Source organism: Abrus precatorius, unplaced genomic scaffold (assembly GCF_003935025.1).
Source record: "Abrus precatorius isolate BTA unplaced genomic scaffold, Abrus_2018 Scaffold7, whole genome shotgun sequence".
Classification (NCBI taxonomy): Eukaryota; Viridiplantae; Streptophyta; class Magnoliopsida; order Fabales; family Fabaceae; genus Abrus; species Abrus precatorius.
This window is the reverse complement of record NW_020874417.1, coordinates 4,518,512-4,538,707: the sequence shown is the minus strand read 5'-3', so window position 1 is coordinate 4,538,707 and position 20,196 is coordinate 4,518,512. Positions and strand designations below refer to the sequence as shown.

The 20,196-nt window shown below is 30.4% G+C and overlaps 5 protein-coding genes across 5 annotated transcripts; 4 read left to right on the top strand and 1 right to left on the bottom strand.

Annotated features, from left to right (window-relative positions):
• Positions 1-2,298: 2,298 nt before the first annotated feature.
• Positions 2,299-2,784, bottom strand: LOC113873147. The gene has a single exon (XM_027511145.1). It carries the CDS (start codon positions 2,757-2,759, stop codon positions 2,325-2,327), a length of 435 nt encoding a protein of 144 aa, XP_027366946.1. The 5' UTR covers positions 2,760-2,784; the 3' UTR covers positions 2,299-2,324.
• A 23-nt stretch (positions 2,785-2,807) lies between these two features.
• LOC113873148 (acylphosphatase) lies at positions 2,808-3,915 on the top strand. The gene is made up of 3 exons (XM_027511146.1): positions 2,808-2,955; positions 3,035-3,333; positions 3,774-3,915. The coding sequence occupies exons 1-2, from the start codon at positions 2,815-2,817 to the stop codon at positions 3,299-3,301; spliced, it is 408 nt and encodes a 135-aa protein (XP_027366947.1). The 5' UTR covers positions 2,808-2,814; the 3' UTR covers positions 3,302-3,333; positions 3,774-3,915.
• Positions 3,916-9,310: 5,395 nt separating this feature from the next.
• LOC113870834 (auxin-induced protein X15-like) lies at positions 9,311-9,631 on the top strand. Its single transcript, XM_027507329.1, has one exon. It carries the CDS (start codon positions 9,311-9,313, stop codon positions 9,629-9,631), a length of 321 nt encoding a protein of 106 aa, XP_027363130.1.
• Positions 9,632-15,306: 5,675 nt separating this feature from the next.
• Positions 15,307-15,675, top strand: LOC113870833 (auxin-responsive protein SAUR72-like). Its single transcript, XM_027507327.1, has one exon. The coding sequence runs from the start codon at positions 15,307-15,309 to the stop codon at positions 15,673-15,675; it is 369 nt and encodes a 122-aa protein (XP_027363128.1).
• Positions 15,676-18,601: 2,926 nt separating this feature from the next.
• On the top strand, positions 18,602-18,964 carry LOC113870832 (auxin-induced protein 6B-like). Its single transcript, XM_027507326.1, has one exon. It carries the CDS (start codon positions 18,602-18,604, stop codon positions 18,962-18,964), a length of 363 nt encoding a protein of 120 aa, XP_027363127.1.
• The last annotated feature ends 1,232 nt before the right edge of the window (positions 18,965-20,196 follow it).

Sequence of the window (20,196 nt, the reverse complement as noted above, 5' to 3'; positions counted from 1 at the left end):
GATGAGTTCTGCTTATCAACCGGAAACCGATGGTCAAACGAAAGTGGTGAATAGATGTTTAGAAGCTTATCTCAAATGTTTTGTGTCAGAGTAGCCCAAAAATTGGTCATATTGGGTACCATGGGCAGAATTGTGGTACAATACCACATTTCATGCATCCATGGGCAAAACTCCTTTTGAAGTAGTTTATGGAAGGACACTCGCTCCATTGGTGCGATTTGCCCAAGGGGAAACAAAGGTGGAAGCGGTAGCAGTTGAGTTAGTGGACCGATATAAGGCCCTCTGACAATTACAATATCATTTATTGCGTGCTCAACAACAAATGAAGAAGTTTGAGGATAAGAAAAGAAGATTCATGGAGTTTGAAGTTGCGGAATGGGTGTTTGTTAAGCGGCGTCCTCATAGGCAGCAAATTGTAGCACAGAGAATTAATCCAAAATTAGCTTTGAGATATTATGGGCCTTTCCCGATAGTAGCCTGAATCATTTCTGTTTCTTATAAACTGCAGCTACCAGAGGCGACCCGAGTTCATCCTATTTTTCATATTTCTCAGCTTAAGAAAGTTGTTGGTGACTATATTGTTGAACCTACATTACCAACAAAGTTAGATATTGACCCAGATGACATGGAAGAACTTGAATCCGTGTTAGCATGCAGGGAATTTCTTCCAGCAAGTCAAGTGATTAAACAATGGCTCGTTAAATGGAAAGATAGGTCTGTTGATGACACTACTTGGGAGGATGAAATGTTACTCTATGGTCAATTTCCTTGGCTGCATCTTGAGGACAAGGCTGCTATTATAGAGGCGGGCAATGATAGGATACTAAGTAGGGACAGTAGTATAAAAGAGAGTAATGGGCCTCCAGAAGGAGAATTAGTGAAGCCCAAGGTGTGACGGGTTTATACGAAGAGGAAGAAGGTGGACCATTCAACTAATGATTAGTCAGTTAGAAGGGTATGACGTGTTATGGGGGGAGAATATAAGGAGAGAGATTGTATTGAGAGAGATATGTTGATGGTGAGTTAGTTAGAGGATAGATAGTATCTGGAGGAGTCACTGACTCTGGAAAAGCTATGAATACATTGTAGAGCATTTTTGCTCATTCATACGCATTTAATATTATACAGTAATGTTGTTTGATCATATTTTTTTTGCTCTGTCATCTGTTTTTATTAATTCCAAATGAAAAAAAGCATGAAATTTACAACCTATATTTTGAAGAACACTTTTTGGTTTTAGTTTTAAGCTAGAATATTTTAAATTTTAGTCTTCATAAATGAAATTATGAAGTAGTCCTTATTTTTTTTTGTTAAACTTATAATAGTTTTAGAGTTTTTTTTTTGGGTATAAGGATTAAAACAAAAAATGATATATCATTTGTAATGATCAAAGTTTAATTTTTTTTTTTTTATCTGAATGAGCCAAAATGAATTATAATTTCTTCATAGATGGATTAAAGCAAAAAGAAGTGTCAAAGTTAAGGATCAAACTTAACATCATTATAACTTCGATAAATGATAAAGATTGATTCAACATCATTCCGTGGATGAATTAAAATTTAAGAATTTTTTTTATGTAAGCACAAAAAAAAAAACAAAATTATAGTAAATCTTTGAAGAATGAGCATATGTTTTGATGGACGCAGTTTTTGCAACATTGTATGGTTAAACTGTTGTATAATCACTTTTTTATTTTGGGTCTAAATATAATAACATTCTAAATGTGTTGTAAAAGTAGGTTGAGTTTGAATAGTTAGCCTGTTTAGTACATTAAAATGTATGTGTCAAATTTTTAAAAATTCCACTAGATTTAATTTTAGCCCAACTCGAACTTTCGCAAGCCCACAATGTGTTGGACCAGCCAGTGGGTCCTTTTAACCTGATTTTTTAAGCTGTATAATCCTAAATAAAACAAAAAATATTTATAGAAACAAACTAAAAGAAGACGACGACCAATTTCTAATTTAGTTTTTACTTGAATACACTAACTTGTTTAGTTTATAAGACCTTTTAAATAAGATTTGATTTTAATGTATCATCAGTATATAATAATATTTTTAATAATTAATTTAAAATTTATATTGTATATTATAATTAGCTGAATATAAAAATGTTCACATTAACAATATATCAAAATTAAATTCAAAACTAATTATTACAAAAGTCTAGATTAATTATGTAATATATTTTAACATTATTCAATATAACACAAAAAAACTATTTGTGTTTAGCTAAGTAAAAAGAAAAAAAGAGAAAATGGAACCAAACTAGTCGTTCTGATAATAAAGGAAAAGATTTTTCCTTTTCTGGGATGAATACGAACCTCAACTGTGATGTTTTAGGGTGAAAACCTTGACGCCTCTGTTCCTCAAAGCATTGACAATGGCCCAAAGCTTGGCTTGGCTTTCCACACCCTTCTTCTCGATCTCCTTCTCGACGTCAATGTGGACCCCACCTCCCACTCCCAGCTGCGCCTCCTCCGTCTTCAGCCGCATGGCCAGTACCTCCCCGACGGACGCCGCCGCCTTGGCGTTACAGCCTCTCCCCCACTCAAACGCGTCCCTTATCGCATGCTCCACAGTCGACGCACTCGCCACCACCCTCCCTTGGTTCCCCTCCACCACGTTCGCCGTCATGTGCTTCGCCGACATATACACCCTCAAAACATACTTCCCCCTCATCGTTCCCTTCCCAACCAGCAATGGGCTCCCAAATTCCCAATTTAACTTTGGGCTTCTCTTGGCCCAGGCCCAATCCATTCTCTAGAAGAAAGAACGGGAATCGAATTTTGATTTGCTGCTAATAGCAATAGCAATGGCATCTGGTCTCAACGCTGCTAGTGCTTCTAGACTCTTCCATTTCCATCAAAGTCGCATTTCTGTTCTTCCTCTTCGACGTTCTCTCTCTGCCATGACCACTCCTCAAGGTTCCTCTGATTCCTCTTCTACCAAAACGGTACGCAGAGGCAAATTCAATTAATTAATTAATTATGTATTGGGATTGGGATGTTGATTGGAATGAATGTGGCGTGCAGGAGAGGGTTGTGATAAAGGGGAGGGTGCAGGGGGTGTGGTACAGGAACTGGACCATTGAAAACGCCACGCAGTTAGGGCTCAAGGGTTGGGTGCGGAACCGGAAGGATGGGTCTGTGGAGGCTCTGTTCTCGGGAAGTGTCGGTGCGGTGCAGGAAATGGAGCAGAGGTGTCGCCGTGGTCCTCCCGATGCTGTGGTGACGGGGCTTCAGGTTTTCCCCTCCGATGATGACCCCGGCACTCAATTCCAACGCAAACCAACTATTTGATATTCATTCTTCCACGTTAATCCAGAAACCAGGTACTTGATAATGCACTCATGCCTTGTTAGTGTGTACTTAATACTTTTAACTTATTTTGATGTTGGGGGTTAGAAATGATACATGTGAAGGGAGACAGTGTTGCATGCATTGGGGTTTTCCAGTGTTGCATATTTAGCTATCAGCTAAAGTTGATAGATTTGATTTTTCAGCTATATCCCCAGTCATGGTTCAGCTAATAGAATGCGTTGTAAATTTGCAATGGTTCCCGGAATACGTGGCTTTGGTTTTCTTTACCATGGGCACTGGAAATGTGGGCCTCTTTTTTATTGCATTTAAATTTTCTGTGAAAATTATGGCTGGTTAGGAACAGATATGTATGAACAAGCTCAGTGATACCTTGTTCTGTATCGTTGACCGTTTTCTGGTGCAAATAAGACCTGCAAAGCATTACCTAAATTGTGGTCTTCTAGCAATATAGCGATTGGTTTGTCGAATGATGGAGAGTTCCCAAAGGAAAAAGACCAGAATGGGAACGAAAGTTTACCACACTACATGATTCTGTGATAGCACGTACAATATTTCTGAGGGCCTGATTTTTACTGCCGTATTTAAAATAGCCTAATAAGCTTGTTATCTATTGTTATTGATCAAATTTAGCAATGGCTCTCTGGCTTTTAGCTTCACTTCTACCTGAAGTCCAGCCAAAGTTACCAAACTCCTCAAACTTTATTATTATTATTAAAAGAAGCGATAGAATACAATTGGATTTACATGTTTATGCCTATATGCACGTTCTAAGCTTTTATGCTACAAAGTTTCATGTGCCAAACCTTTAATTTTACAAAACACATCACGGAGGACAACCTTCTCAAATACATTAAGCACATACACTTATCTTCACAAAGTATTTTATAGAAAAGTTCAATCAAAACAACTTTTATAACTTTTAATCAAATCCAAATTTAAAGTAACTATTAACCAATGAAAACTGATAATCATCGTTATCACGATACATTCACAAACATATTTTAAAAGCATAAAAGTCTCAATTAGAGAATTAAAATAATGATAACATAATCACAAAATATCACACATCTCCTAATGTGTTTTCTAGACCCAACATTAAAGTATAACGCTCTTTGGTTTATTTGTTTTCTTATTTTTCACTTGAAATACCTGTTCCTAATTCAAGTTCAAAGGGCTAGCAGTTCGACCACTAAGCCACCTCCATTGGGGTATACTAAATTTGCAATTCAAATTTAAATGAAAGGTTACTCTCTCTACTTATGTTCAAGAGTAAAAAATTCGATACATTTTATTGAAGGTCCTCAGATAAATTTCTCAACACTAAGGGCTTGTCTGTTTCCATTTTAGTTTTTAATTTTAAAAATTATATTTTAAAATAATTTTAAAAAGTTGTTTTTAAGAAGAAAATAAAAATAAATAATTGTTTTAAAAATAAAAAACAAACAAAATCTAATAAATTCACTCATTCTTTCTTTTAGCTATTTTCTGACTTAAGAAAAATAACAATTGTGCTTGACCTCATTGAAAATACTAATTTAGGTAATTATTAAATATATGAAAATAACTATTTAGTGAAATACCATAAAAATTTATATTTCAAAATCTATTGAATAAAATCATAAAATTTATCAAACAACAAGAAATTATATCTATTACTAAAAGGATAATAGTAAAGTATTCCCACTAACTTAGATCATGAACTTGGGTGAACAAAGTTGTTTTGCATCAACATATTTACTTAAACATATATTTTGTGAAATGTGCATTCGATTATATTCACATAAAATGGAGTAAAAGTCGGGATGTTAAGCAGCAGTTGGTGGATATGTGCCATCTGGAATGCTAACGAAGGTGGAGAGTGATCACTAATCCAAAGAGAAATGAGACACATACAATGAGCAATTCCGATGGACTTTTAGTTAGAAAGACACATGAATGAATTAAATATACACTAGAACCAAAGAAATTCAATGATTGTATATGTATGTAAATATACAGTTGATGATAACTTAAATAAATTAATTAATACTACTTACACTAACAAAATATATTTATTTTTCAGCAGTTTATCATTTAAAAACTCTAAATGTAAGCATACTTGACTTAAACACCTTGAAAAGTATCGTGGTGGTTTATGGAGAAACTCGTCAATCTTAAAAAAAAGTGGACAAAACAATGATCATGATATTACATGTGGTATCAAAGTAAGAAGTAAGACCTCTCTCAATACAATGTAGATCAATGATAAACATGTGACATCTTAAGCGAGGAGTGATTCACACTTCATTTGGTCAAACATTACAAACTTGTGTTTTATTTATTTTATAATGAGAAATGTCTGTTAAATACTTTAACAATTTTATGAATATTCATTTTTAGAATTAATTTTAATCATTTAAAATTACTAAAATTCTATTTAAAAAAATATTCATTACACTTCAATATTTTTTGGTGTGATAAGTATTTTATTTTTAAATAAAATATTACTATTTTGTGTTACTTAAAATTTAATATGTTAACATATTTATAATTAACTAATCTTTTAAGTCTAATTAAAGATAAGTCATTTATATTAAGATTAAAAGATCCACAATACTATCAAACATTGACAAATTTAATAATTTAATCTATTGATTCATATAAAATATGATAAAGAATAAAAAAAATTGTTTTAGCTTAACTGAAGTCTTGAGTTAAAGTATAAGTAAATATAGTTATGTTAATATTTTCTATAAAAAGTTAAAGAAGTTGTTACACCAATTAATTATTTAAGGTGCCTTTAAATAAACAGTTTTATTTAAAAAGTTTTTATTACATGATGATTTGTGATATAAAAGTAATTATTAAATTTATTAAAGTAAAAAATTATTTTGATGAGTTACATTAATAAATTTATGAATGAAATAAATTAAAAAATTATGAAAGTTATAAACTAATTTCATAAAATTCTTGTAAAATCTTTCAAATGTATTAATAACCAGTATCATTGAATTAAAATAAAAATTTAAAACAACATTTTTTTATTATTAAGTATTTTATTATATTATATAATACTATTTTAAAAAAAAATAATAAAAAATGTAAATTTTATATCAAGATTAAGATTTAAAAAATTAAATACTTAATGTAAAGATAATTATACAAAATAATGAAAAAAGGAATGACATAAAAATATTCTAATTGAAAAATCATAACTGATATTGAATGTGTAAAGATTGATTAATGGCTCTTAAGATTAGGAGTGGGTCACATGAATTGAAGACACGAGAGGTTGGCATCTATAGATGATTTAGACACAAAGTAAAGGGCCAACAGACATTGATGATCCAGTTTTGTTCTTTAGCCAGGGTCCCGTCAGGAAAGTTGTGAACTTAAAAAGATTAAAGGGTTTCACACGAATGTGTAATCTCTTTCGGTCGGAAAGAGAAAATGAGATAAATTTTTATGCTTTATTTTATTTTTAAGATTTAATAAATTATATAAAAATGAGTTGAGCCATTAGAGGGTAATTCTGCAAGAATGATTTTATGAAATTTGATCGCAGAGAAGGATCCTGGTCTGGTTTGACACACGAATTTTATCCTTTGTATTGGTTGTGTTTGTTTTTTTTAAAAGGTAATTCCGTTTCTGTTTGAAGAAAAAAGCAACTTCACTCACTCCATTCTCAGCCAATTTGATGAAAAATTCTATGATATCCAATTTATAAAGGTGTCTATGCTGACAGTGAGTTTGATTTTGCAGCAAAAACCAATGGGGTCAGTAGTACGATACGAGCTACCGTTATTATCATAACAAAATTGTTTATTTTAATTTTATAATCAATATTTTTGAAAAAAATGATGATTATTCTGCTTAACAATTTTTTTTATCAATTGGTTAAAGATTGTAAATCAACGATACATATATTGTTTTTAAAAAATGTGTAGGTGGGTATTGCTTTTTTGTTGAATAATTATTTGTGCTTTTTTAATGAATATTAGTTAAAAAAATTCCCATTAAATAAGTTAATAATAAAATAGTGACAATTATTGCTTGATAGTTGATATTGAGTGATCATTTTGTCTTCATTGCGGTTAATAATAAAAAATATTTTTAAAAGAAATTTTAAATTTTCTCATAATTTTAAAAATTTGACCGATTCAATCAGTTCAATTGAAGTAGAAAGTGACTAAGAGACTGATTCAAATTACTATTATAACTCATTGGATATTAAGTTAGTCAAAAGCTAATTAAATAATCCAAACAAATGGTGAAAATTGATGGCGTGGCAATGCAAACCGTGTTTTTTAAACATTATAAGTTGAAAGTGAACAAGTTTCAAACTCCATTCCTCTTATCACTTAACATGTAAATAAAATATTGTGAAATTATTTCAGTTTAAGATATTATAGTTTGAACAAAATTATTCTTTGTAAAAGATGTCTGTGCTCTAAATAAAGAAAAAACTTCATTCTTCGCCATTAGAACAAGCAACCTTTTTTTGATAATTTACAGCACTTGTTATACATCGTATGCCTTATTTCTTTTTACACTTCGATTCAAGATCCCTATTTAAGGTTACAAATTATTGTTTGTCATGTTTTAATATATGTATATAATTAGCAAGAGAAACACTATACATTCAATTATTTTATTAGTTTCTAGTCCCCCCCGGTAATGTGTTGGCTTTTGGATGGTTTATTTCATGATAGAATCGCCACCTACGACTTGGCAAAAAGAATTGTGCTTTCTGATTATGTCTCAACATTATGTCCCTTGTGCAATACAATGCCTGAATCATCTTATCACCTTTTTCTTTGGCTGTGATATTTCTATATATGCATGTGTGGCAAACAAGTGTAGTTGGTTTGGCTTTTAATTTTTCTTGCTCTCCGAGGCATGAGTCTTGTTAATGAGAGGAATATGTCCTAAAAGAAGATAAGAATATAAAGAAGACCTGATTGGTACGAAGTTATTTGGAATATTCGGTTGCATTGAAATAAGATAGTTTAATGAGCAACATGTCAACCATGCAAGAGATATATAACTGAAGAAAGTTAGATCTTTATTATGATGTATAAACAAGTCTACACAAGAAAAGAAAAATAATATAAAAAATGAGTATAAATTTTTTATAAGTTAAAATTAACTTATATTTTTATATCTATTTTTAGAAGTTACTCTCATTTAACTTTTTTAAAATGTTAAAAAAAGTTATTTTTAATTTATATAAAAAAATTATTCATTTATATTGCTTTTCTTCTCTTACAAGATTTATTTATGAGCCCACCCAAATAGGGACATAACCTTGTAACATGGAAAAATTCATTATATTTTTTTAATAGGAGTATTTTTTATATTAATGAAATTATTTATTAACATAATATATTTTATTATTAACATAAACTTATATTATTTATATTAATAACTTAATTTTAATTAAAAGACAATAATAATGAGGTTAAACTAATTTTTTTTCCTTCTAAAGTTGAGATTAAATTAATACTAAATGATACATTTTTTTGAAATTTTTTTTTAACATCAATATAAGTTTAAAATTTTTTATATTTGATTTGAAATTTTTATTTAATTTATATCTGACTGCTACTAAATAATAAATTATAACTCATTAGATATAAATTAAATAAAAAATTTAGATCAAATATAAAAATTTTAAATTTATATTAATGTGATAAGATCTTAATTTTTTTTTATAATAATTAAATTGAATCAGATAAAGCTAGAGAGAGGGAAAAACAAATTATAGCTTGGTCGTCCTTGTCCTACAAAAAGATAAGAGGACCCGTCAAATAATGGCAAATTGGCAATGAATGCAATGCCAAGTAAGCGTCACCCACTTTATAGTAGGTGGCCCATCACCTAGCTAGAGTCAAGAAATTTCTTGTGTGTTCTCAGCATAAATAACCAAACTCTACATATAGGAAGACCCAAGTCACAAACTTTTGTAAGTAATTAATAATTTCACTATTAGAACACAAAGTTGAAGATATGATTAGGGCTTTTGTAACGAGGATACAAAAGGGTTTCTCACTCTTTGTACAGAGAAGGCCAGCTCTCAGCTACTTGAGTGAAGATCATAGCACAACAAAGGTGCCAGATGATGTTATGGAAGGCTATTTTGCTGTTCTTGCTGTGAAGGGTGAGGAAACCAAAAGGTTTGTTGTTGGGTTAGATTACTTGAGTGATCCTGAATTCTTGGGCCTGCTGGATCAAGCCCGGGAAGAGTTCGGCTTCAGACAGAAGGGAACTCTTGCTATCCCTTGTCGGCCTCAAGAATTACAGAAGATTCTAAATGGTACCAAAGCATAGAGTACCCAACATCGATGAAGAAAGGATACCAGTCCTCTTCCAAATGTAGAGAATAACTACTAGAAAGCATATTAAAATTAAATGGTAGTTTGTGGCTTTCCAATTTTCCTGTTCTTTATAACACAAATAAAAAAAAAAGCTGACAATTAAGATTGTTTTGGCTTTTCATCTTAATATATATTTTTTCTTCATTTTGAAGTTATAAAAATACCAACAAATGCCATAGACTAATTATAACATGTTATTTTACCTTCATAAATAATTATGAGTTAAATATAATTATGTTAAAATTTAATAAGGAGAATTTTATTATCTTTAGTTGTCCGTGACTCCAGTGTGAATAGAGTGTGGGTCAAGCTCCAAAATATTAAAGTTAAAAATTACAAACTTTAAAAGTGAAACTAAGACTATTTGGTTACTTTATAATCTTTTAACTTAAAAATAATTTTAAGATAAAAGTGTTAGAATATTTTGCCTGAGTTTTTATTAATTAGTAAAGTTGGTCTTATAAAGATGGGTTAAATGGATAATTGGTATTTTTTGGTAGCCTATTTAATTATGTAATTCATCATAGATTTAGAACTTATCATATATATTATTGTATATACATCAGAATAAAGTTCAATTGGTATGTGTATTAAATTATAGTATAGTGTTAAAGTAAAAGGCTAAGACTGTTGTCAGTATTGTATAAGGTCAAAATTCCCTCTTTACTTATTACTCCGACTTCATACGCTTTTTAACAAGGAATTCAGTCATAGGAAGGGATTATAAAAGAAAACCACATTCTTGGCAAAAATAAATGTGCACATATTTTCACAAATTAACAAGACTATGTTCTTGAAATAATGCATGTCTGCAAAATGGTTTTGTTTGTTTTTGATATACAGAAGAAGTTAACAAAAAGATAAAGAAAAACATAATTAATCAACCACTTAAAGAAGATAATAACACGTCCTCCTACATCAATTATACAACAAAGTCAGTGGGAAAGAAATAGAAAGAAAAGCTTGAGAATCGTTCAACTCCTATTTGGCACAACAATTACTTGATTGAATAATATATGCCTAATGGAAACAATCTCACGAGCAAGACAATAAATAATATCAAAGATTATATATATGCCTAGGTGCAAGCTAGCAGTAAAAGCATTATTTACAAGAAAACAAGCTTTCAAGGAGTCTGATTAATTCATAAGATATCTACAAAAGGTGTGCAATTTATAGTAATTTTTATGTGTTATAAATTTTAGTATATATTTAGTTAGTTCTTAAAAAATTAGTTGATGAAATATTTTATAAAGACTTTAATTTTAGTTAAGACTATTAGAAAGAGTATTTAATTGCAAACTTTTATAGCACTAACGGATGAAATTTTTAAAAAAATTCCTTCAAAGAAATAATTTAATCAAATGAAGGATTACCAGTTATTCAGGCTGCAAGTGGCAAAATTACAAAAAGGTAAAAAAAGCACGAGAATATCTGCAGGTGTGCAAATATGCAGGTTTAAAGATCGATGGGACATTCTTGGAGTTGCGTAGGTCTTAGATAACATTATTAACTTGCGAGATACATAGGGGACTATTCTCATTAGTGGATAATTAGAGTTTTTTTTGTTCCCAAAAATGAAAATGACTGAGCTTTATGCATGGGATTCTTGTATTGAGAGTATATATTTTGCAATTGTTAGTCAAATCACACAATACTAATTGTACTGAAATGATGCAGCAATATAGAGTACAGGTCTTGGAGAAAGTGCTAACTAGATTCTATCAAAGTAGGTAAATAGGAGCTGTTCTTGGAATAAGGCTAGAGCAGATGGTTTTCTTTTCTCTTTCGATGATTAGGATCAGGAACTTTGATTATGTATTAATTCAGTATAATTTTTGTTCTTCCTTTTTATTTTGTATTTGGATTGGACTATCCTTAGTACTCTTATCTCTTATAAATTTCTTTTCAGTTAATAATTAAAAATGTATTATAAGTATATAAAAAAAAAGAGCTTGAGAACACTCTGCTCAAGAAGGAGAAAATTAACATAAAATGATCTTTAGTGCAATGTTTTAATTTTTCAAACAGCCTTGTTTGGCAAGAGAATCCGCTAAAGAATTCTGCTTTCTATAAGTACTGCTACACAATTACAGATATCATAACATCATCTGTTTTATTCAAGTGTTGATCAATTTCCAGAGCCTATTACTATGTTCACCCAAACCACAGGAAAGAGGAATCCCTTTCAATATTGATATTCTTCAATTCTAATTCATAAAGGATATGAAAGAGAGCCTGTACCCTCGCACGCCCAACAGGTCCCAATCGATTTGGAAAAGTAGCCCAAAGTAACACTCCTTCAGCATTTCCAACCATCCCACCAATACCACCAACCCCACAGATTTCATAAGATCTTTCATAGCAAATAATCTTTCATAGGATCACTCTAAATACCAATGTGGATATGGCTATAGCTAATTGCTCTAATTGGTCAAAGGAACGATAAAATCATTATTTCAACGAGCTTAAAACAATCTTATGATTATAATTTTAACGTATTTTATATGGGTGAATATGGGTTATTTGGTTGGATCAAGCTTATTGTTTAACCCGCAGATTTCGCAGGTTGTATTCTTTTTGACAAACATCTTTTTCACAGGTCGATTAGCATATAAACTCCCAATTATCTGGACCAAGCCTGCACAGGCTGCGAGTTACGTGAATGCTTTTCGAAGTACAACCCGTATACGTAGCTACTAGTAATAAAACATGGGTTAAAGCTGGGACATGATCGTGCAATCAAGTAAAATCATTGCATATTTGGGGAAACATATCATAAATGTGATGTTGCAATTTTTTTTGCATGCTTGGTTACAGCAAACCAAAATCAAGTTTGCTTCTAAAAGTAATTTTGATTAAAAGTAAAAACGACTTTATTTTGAGATAATTCTTTTTTAAATATAATTCACTTAATTTAACTTTTTTAAAAATTAAAATAATCCAAGAGTAATATTTACTAGATGTTCACCAACATAGACACTCAATGCTATTTGAACTTTCATTTTTATAGTTTGTTCGAGTTTCTATTTGGAAAGTACAGGAGTTTGAATAATTTCAAATTACAAGGTTTCCGATGAAAGTTTCAGCTTAAAGAACATGTAAGAGTACGTAATTCATTTAATTCAAAAAACTTACAGCAAATTATATATATATATATATATCGGAAACATATGAGGCTTTCTTATTTCAATAGGAAGAACTCGAGAACAACTCTTTTAAATAGGATACATCAAAATAGAAATAACAAGGCTAACAAATAGTTCACAAATTAATACATCTAAAATAGTATGGTTTGGCAAAATATTCTGTAAAATAGTTCTGTTTCCTTACTGTAAGGACAACTTCAGTACAATTAACTTCCTCACGTAATAAATAAACCCTATTGAAAGTTAAAAATTAGAAGATTCCATAGTCTGTTGGGATCATCATTAGTAAAGTTAGAGTCACTTCCACTAATCACGTGTATTTAGAATGTATAATTTTTTTTAATAAACGAGAGATTAATATAAATTTAAATTATCCAGAGATGATTGATTCCAGTATTCTGGGCATATTTTTATAGTATTATTTAGGTTAAAATAAAGGATAAAATATAGGTGTAGTATTTAAAATGTTATTATTATTTTTAAATATTGAAAAATACTAATTTTTTATTAGAAACAATATGTATGAATTCTTCCGTCTTTTATGTTTAGAAATTTTACTTAATTACTAAATGAAAGAAAGTATTGAATGATATTTATATTTTTAAGATAATACATGTATGTAATTTTTTATTAAAAAAATACTACCATTAACTCTTATTTATGTAATTTATAATAATAAAATTTTATTAAAATAAAATTTTGTTATATTTTATATTTTAATATAATAACTATGTTTTTTAATAGTTATTTATTATTTTTAAATTCTTAATCCTGTAATTGTTTTTCATTTAATACATACTTTTTAAAGTATGAAAATTTGTAGGAAGATATAGTAAAGTTCAGAAAGAAAAGAAAGCATTTATTGTAATTGAGATAAAAAAAATATTGTACTTATGTAATAATTTTTTTTATCAATAAAGTAAGATATTTTTTAATAAAATTTTACCATTACTAATTGTTTAAACTAAATTATAAAGTCTGAAGTTAACATTTTATCCAAATAACTCATACATATGTGTTACCTAAGGCATTTGAATAAGTAACTTAATTAAGTGTTGATTAAATAACCGTTTATACAGAAATTTATGATATGAATTTTGTTGATCATATATAGAAATCTTAAAATAAACTAAAAAGAGTTTATGAAAGTTATTAAATATTTTTAAAAAGAAAAAAACTTATATACTGTTTTATAGGTGCTATAGTGTAGTTGACTAATTAAAATTAAACTTTTATTTTTGACTAATTAAAATTAAACTTTTATTCTAATAAAAAATTATATTTAATGCTATTGTATATATTATCAAAGTAAAATTTTAATTTTAATTCGTGAACAAATTACACTTATGAAACTTCCCCTAAATTTTATCTTTTCATAAACTCTTCAAAATACACTCTAATTACTAAAACAAAACTTTAATTTTAATTAAATAATAAAAACACTTAAAATACAAGTGTTTCCATCATTAACACAATCATAAGTTTGTAGCATTGATATTGTTGAATTTCTCAAAATTAAACATTGAATATGATTGACTCATACATTAACGGTTAAAAGTACCCCAATTCTGAATTCCCGCGTATAATTACAAAGCCAGCCAAAGGTTGCATTGAATGACAAGTCGCTTTAACTTCATGGAATGCCTCCTATCACGCTTTGGCTTCCCATGATGGAGATACACACGACGTGTGTTTCCCATCAAAATCTGATGCAACTTCACTTCACCTAATAATATTCCACAATACTCAAAGGTGCTGAAATTCCAAATTAGAAAGCTAGTTTCCAGTAGTAACTCACTGTATCACAACTTTGTTGTTTATGAAGAACATGATTGAAGAACTAGATAATAATCATAAATACTCGAACGAAGATGCTCAAATATTTGATTGAACGTACTATCCTAGGGCCTCCCCCCTCTGCCCGGAAGATCGCTCATCCAAGTGATATTGATGACAAAAAATAAAACAGCTATAGCGGTGCAACTTGCAGAACATGTCAAAGGTAATTTCGTACGTGGCAGCTATAACCAAATAGCTTCATTTATTTTCCTTTGGTAACGAGCTAAGATAGCTACACATATTGAAAATGATAGATTTCATTACCAATTAATCATAAAAGTCAAGCAAAGGGCTCAAATCCAAGGTGCTGATCATATGGGACTCTTCAATTTATGATTATAGCATTTTTCCTTTGGAGAGAACGCGTAAGGAATACACGCCTATTGACTATACACGAGTCCAGAAAGGTGAAAAGGACCGTCTAAATGTTGCATTAAGTGTGCATGTTTCTGTACCAATAAGCAAAGGCTCCACAGCATGCTGTCAAGAGAAATTCCATGAATTACTTCTCCATCTAATACACTTGGTCATTATAAATATCTACAATTCTACAATCATGAAACTACAAGCTCTTCTAAACATTAACTTTCAAGCATAGCTTGATAAAAAGTTTAATTAACTAATATACTTTACAAACTTCATGATGCTTAGGTCTTTCTTTAGCAAGATACACGATAGTCTCTCAGTAGTCCTTGCATCAAGGAGATCATCACCTACAATCAACAACAACCTCAATGAAGATCCAGTGGAAACAGCAATGGAGGTGCCAGATGACGTTTTGGATGGACATTTTGTGGTTCTTGCTAACAAGGGTGAAGAAACTAAACGGTTTGTTGTTGACTTGCACTATTTGAGAGACCCTGCATTTTTGGGACTTCTGGAGAGGGCAAAAGAAGAGTATGGTTTCAAACAGAAGGGGGTTCTGGTAATTCCATGCCACCCTCAAGAACTAGAGAAGATTCTAGAAGAACAAAGGGATGACAGTGTGGGAGAGATGGAGGCAAATTAGTACATTCGATTTAGAGTTAATGAATGTAGCCCATTTCCTTCAGTTGACATAAAATTGTAAACAAATTTGATGAATTTACTAGCAAATTATTAGATTCAAATCGACCATGCTACTGATATATTCAGAGTGTAAAATTGCTATGGTTCCTTAAACATAACTTCGCTGCACCAACTGCCGAGCTAGTCAAACTTCTAGGTTTACCATTAAAAGGAGCACAAAGGATGCCCCAACCCGTCTACAAAAAAAAGAAGAGAGTTTTAAATGGGGTTATAAGTTTGAAACAATTAAAAGCATAGACAAGTACAGGGTCGCTGAACCAATCATAAAAAGAAAAGGGACATCCATCTATTTTTGGTTTTGTCCATCTCCAAGATATTATTTTAGTACAGTTCAATAACTATTCTTCATCAAAGCTTCGTTGTCTGAATATGATATCATTCCTAAAGTTCCAGATAGACCATAACTCCACAAACCAAATTGAGAATGAAGCTAACGTATCTTTCTTACTAAAATTTCTAGTTACATGGTGGAACAAGTATTATTTAGAAAAAATCATCAGAAAAGCACAAATTAACAAAATATCCAAAAGTAAATCTATGCATGGTTCATAACTTTATTATAAGAAAGTTATAAGAAAGTAGTTATAGCTAAGAGTTTGAAGGTACAACTATAGAAGGGTATCTCAATTTTAGCTTCAAGAGATCACATGGAAACTGCAGCAGCAACAGTGGTGGCAGAAGACGTAATTAAAACAGGGACATATCTTTAGCTATTCAAGCTATAAAGTATGAAGAAATGAAAAGAAAATAAGGATATGTGAAAAAAGATGAGAAGAAAAAGAAAAGGATAGAAGGGAGAGAAAGTAAAAAAAGAAAGTGATAAATAATGCGATAGAAAATAAAAAGAAAAAGGAAAAAAATTGACAAAGAATATATCTAAGTTTTTTATAAAGTAAATAATCTCATCTAGCTTAAAGAAATTGTCTGTAAATAATTAAATAAAAAATTAATATAATATCTTAATTTTATTAGTTCAACTAGAATTATTTATTCCATAAGCTAACTTAGACAGTTCCATAAAAAATAAAGACGTAAAAAGGTGATTTATGAAAGTAATTAAGAATTCACAAAATAATTAACTCGTTCAGCTTTCTTTAAGACCACTGGAGCTACGGAGGAATCTGGTTTTGGACAAAGAGCTCTTTCACTTCCTTGCAGAAGGGAGAGGAGAATAAGAGCCCGGGAACCACTCGTGAGAAAGTATAGAATATAAAATCACAAAACACACAGAGAAGAGAGAGAAAACTAAATAAACTCTATGCTAGTGTAAAAGTAAGTGTGTAGAAGGGTAATGTGAAACTAAAAAGATTCTCTTCAACAGGCACTTCAACTTGGTTCAAGTCATTAAGATGAAAGCAATTGACATCAATTACTCACTATATATCTATCAGCTTATTATTCAAAAAATGAATAATCTCGATTTGATAGAGCTAACTGGCTATTAGCTTAATTACCCGAAACATGAATGATCTCGATTGATAGAGCGCTTACCACTAGTTCATTAGATCTTGCTGGAAATTGGACTCGTAGTTTCAAGTCAGACACCACTTGTTAGATCAAAGTGTTCACGATGCACTAGCTATAATGCAAAAGTGATAACTCTTAATAATCTAATTAGGATACAAATCTTGAAACTTAAATCTAACATGTTTCGGACCTATTTAGGCTACTGAGGTTAATGTTAGCCCCACAATTAACAATGTGTTTTGCCTAGCTATACATAAGAGCTGACCAAAAAAACGCTATACATGTGAGAAGGGACACAAACCATGTAACTTATTTGCATTTTATTATTTCTAAATTACAGTAACGAGTTTTTAAGTATGATGTATTAGACTTGCTTCGAAAATTAAGTTAATAGAAAGATAGATGCATTATTTGGAAGATTTTCTTTCCCGTTATTAATTTGTTGAGTTGTATAATTGTTACATTAAACCATGAGTGTGTTACTTTTAAAATATGCGTAAATAAAATAAGTTGCTGCAATCAAATGAGAATTTAACCCGATGAAATTGACAGCATAGAGCTTATTTAATGCGTTGATTCAAGTACTTAATTTTCGATAAAAATCATGTAACAGGTTCTGTTTGATCTGTTTATTGACTGCAGCATAGTACTACATAAATATGCATAGATGGGCTTAAAGCTTTGGTTATTGAGATATCAAGGAACAAATTAGCCAAAAGAATCCAGAATTATTCACGTACCAAACAAGAGAAATCATTAAGCAACAACAAAGATGAGTCCTGCAATAACTAGTAATTGAAGACCTTATATTTGACAACAACGGTCTTAATTAATAAGCATGTGTCCTCTCAATCTATCCATGCATTACTTCATTATTATAATTTATTATTGATTTCTTGAAGCACTCAAGGGTGGAAGACTTTATTAATGTTGCACACTCTACTCTTAATGGATCTAAGCATCACGCAGTTATGCATTATTGCACTCACATGCTTGTCCCCGGGTCCCTATTCTATCATCCATACCGTACAGTGAAAGCGTTTTTGCTGTAGACCCCATTCACATTGCAATATAGAAGATGACATATAATTAAAAAGATAATATGAAGAACATCACCAATGAGTGACAACGATTACAATACTCACAATGAAACACATCACACGGCAACGCTATCCCTTCCATCAGGGATTTTACTTGTTATCAGCACGGTTTAAGATTTTGACTTGTCAAATAAAGAGAAGGACTTAATGCACTGTCTGGCAACACCCACTAGCAAGTTGTTAAGCATTTGTACTAAAGAATTTACGCGTGCGCTTCAGCATAAATAGCAAAAGTTTGCATATTGAGAACTCCAAGTTCTACGATATATCCTATCAAGAAGAAAAAAAATATACTTGAAAATGCTTAGGTCTTTTATTGGGAAGATACAAAAGGGTCTCTCACTAACAAGATCACCTGTACTCAGACACTTCAATGAAGATGTATTGGAAGCTACAAGTGTGGCACCAGATGATGTTAGAGAGGGATATTTTGTTGTTCTTGCAACAAAAAATGAAGAAACAAAAAGGTTTATTGTTGAGTTAGAGTGTTTGACTGATCCTGCATTCTTGAAACTCTTGGAACAAGCTCGGGAAGAGTATGGTTTCAGACAGCAAGGAGCTCTTGCAGTCCCTTGTAGGCCTCAAGAATTCCAGAAGATTTTAGATGGTCGCAGAGTTCATAGCTCAGTGCAGCAAAGGTTCAGGAAGGGATATAGACCCTAGTATTATTGGTTTTCTTAACTTACTATATATGATAGAAAATTAGAATGATGTTTTATTTTCTATTATAATTAATTTAGCCTTTAGTTACTGCTCCAAGATGTATAAGACGATGATTGGCTATTGCAATTAATAAACGATAATAATGATCGTGAAACAATTTTCTTTGGTTCAAGAGAAAGAATATAACGTTGGTTAATTGTTTATAGTTTTCTTTGTAAATCGATTCTTTTGTGATTTTTTTAATTACTGAGAATAAGGAGAGAATGGAATTCATGTTTCACGAATAAGAAGGGTCTAAGGCCACTTGGACTTAGGGGATGAAAATAGTTACGACTACGAGGCAACATGTTTCGAATTTATTTTCCCTACAAACAGCTCGTACTCCGGAGCAGGGCCTCTTTTTCTTTTGTTTTGTTTTTCTTTAATTTTCTTCTGGGGGACAAAAACGAAACCAGTAATAGTTTGTCTATTAGTTGTCAATATGATAAGAGATTGCCTTTTCTTGTTTCAGAAATTATATTGAAATTATGTTATCTTGTGAGTGCATATCGTTACATTTGGCAATTAAAGTAGAAAGAGTTTATCTAAGTATCTGATGAAATAAATGATTAATAATATCTTAAGAGAATCATAAGATATTATATTAAAAAATATAATTTTTTTAGACAAAATTTCATTAATTTATTTAGAATAGAATTTATCTCATAAAGTAATTTACACAAACTCAAGCAAAAATGTATAAAATAAATAAGATAAAATTATGATTAAACACACACACATTCATATATTGCTGCTATTTCAATAACTAGTTCTCAAAATGTATCTTATAAGAGAGATTAAAAAAAAGATAGAAGTATGAGATAAAACAAATGATGTGGAGAAAAAAAATAAAAAAATGTTTTAAAAACTTTGAGTAAAAAAATAGTATTATATATATATATATATATATCATTTTTTCTAATATTAGTCTCTTTAAATTAATTTTCAGTAACTAAAAGTAAAATATTTTTTTATATTTTTGTATTTATGATATAATAGAATAGTTTATTTCTAACTTTTTTATTAAGTTGTTGAAAATCAACCTTTAAAGAAAAAAGCTAATCCTAGCAAAATTGTATTACATATTGTAAGTCAATTAAGGGTAATGAGTTCGGTATTCCACTTCATCGGTTCATACCAACTCTTTTTTCTAAACATAAGAAATATCAATTTTACAAAATGAAAATAGAATG

Bases quoted from the DNA above. Each gene is read 5' to 3' on its own strand.
- LOC113870834 (XM_027507329.1), top strand. From the start codon at position 9,311: ATGATTAGGGCTTTTGTAACGAGGATACAAAAGGGTTTCTCACTCTTT.
- LOC113870832 (XM_027507326.1), top strand. From the start codon at position 18,602: ATGCTTAGGTCTTTTATTGGGAAGATACAAAAGGGTCTCTCACTAACA.
- LOC113873147 (XM_027511145.1), bottom strand. From the start codon at position 2,759: ATGGATTGGGCCTGGGCCAAGAGAAGCCCAAAGTTAAATTGGGAATTT.
- LOC113870833 (XM_027507327.1), top strand. From the start codon at position 15,307: ATGATGCTTAGGTCTTTCTTTAGCAAGATACACGATAGTCTCTCAGTA.
- LOC113873148 (XM_027511146.1), top strand. From the start codon at position 2,815: ATGGCATCTGGTCTCAACGCTGCTAGTGCTTCTAGACTCTTCCATTTC. The intron at 2,956-3,034 runs GTACGCAGAGGC...TGTGGCGTGCAG, and splicing joins ATTCCTCTTCTACCAAAACG to GAGAGGGTTGTGATAAAGGG.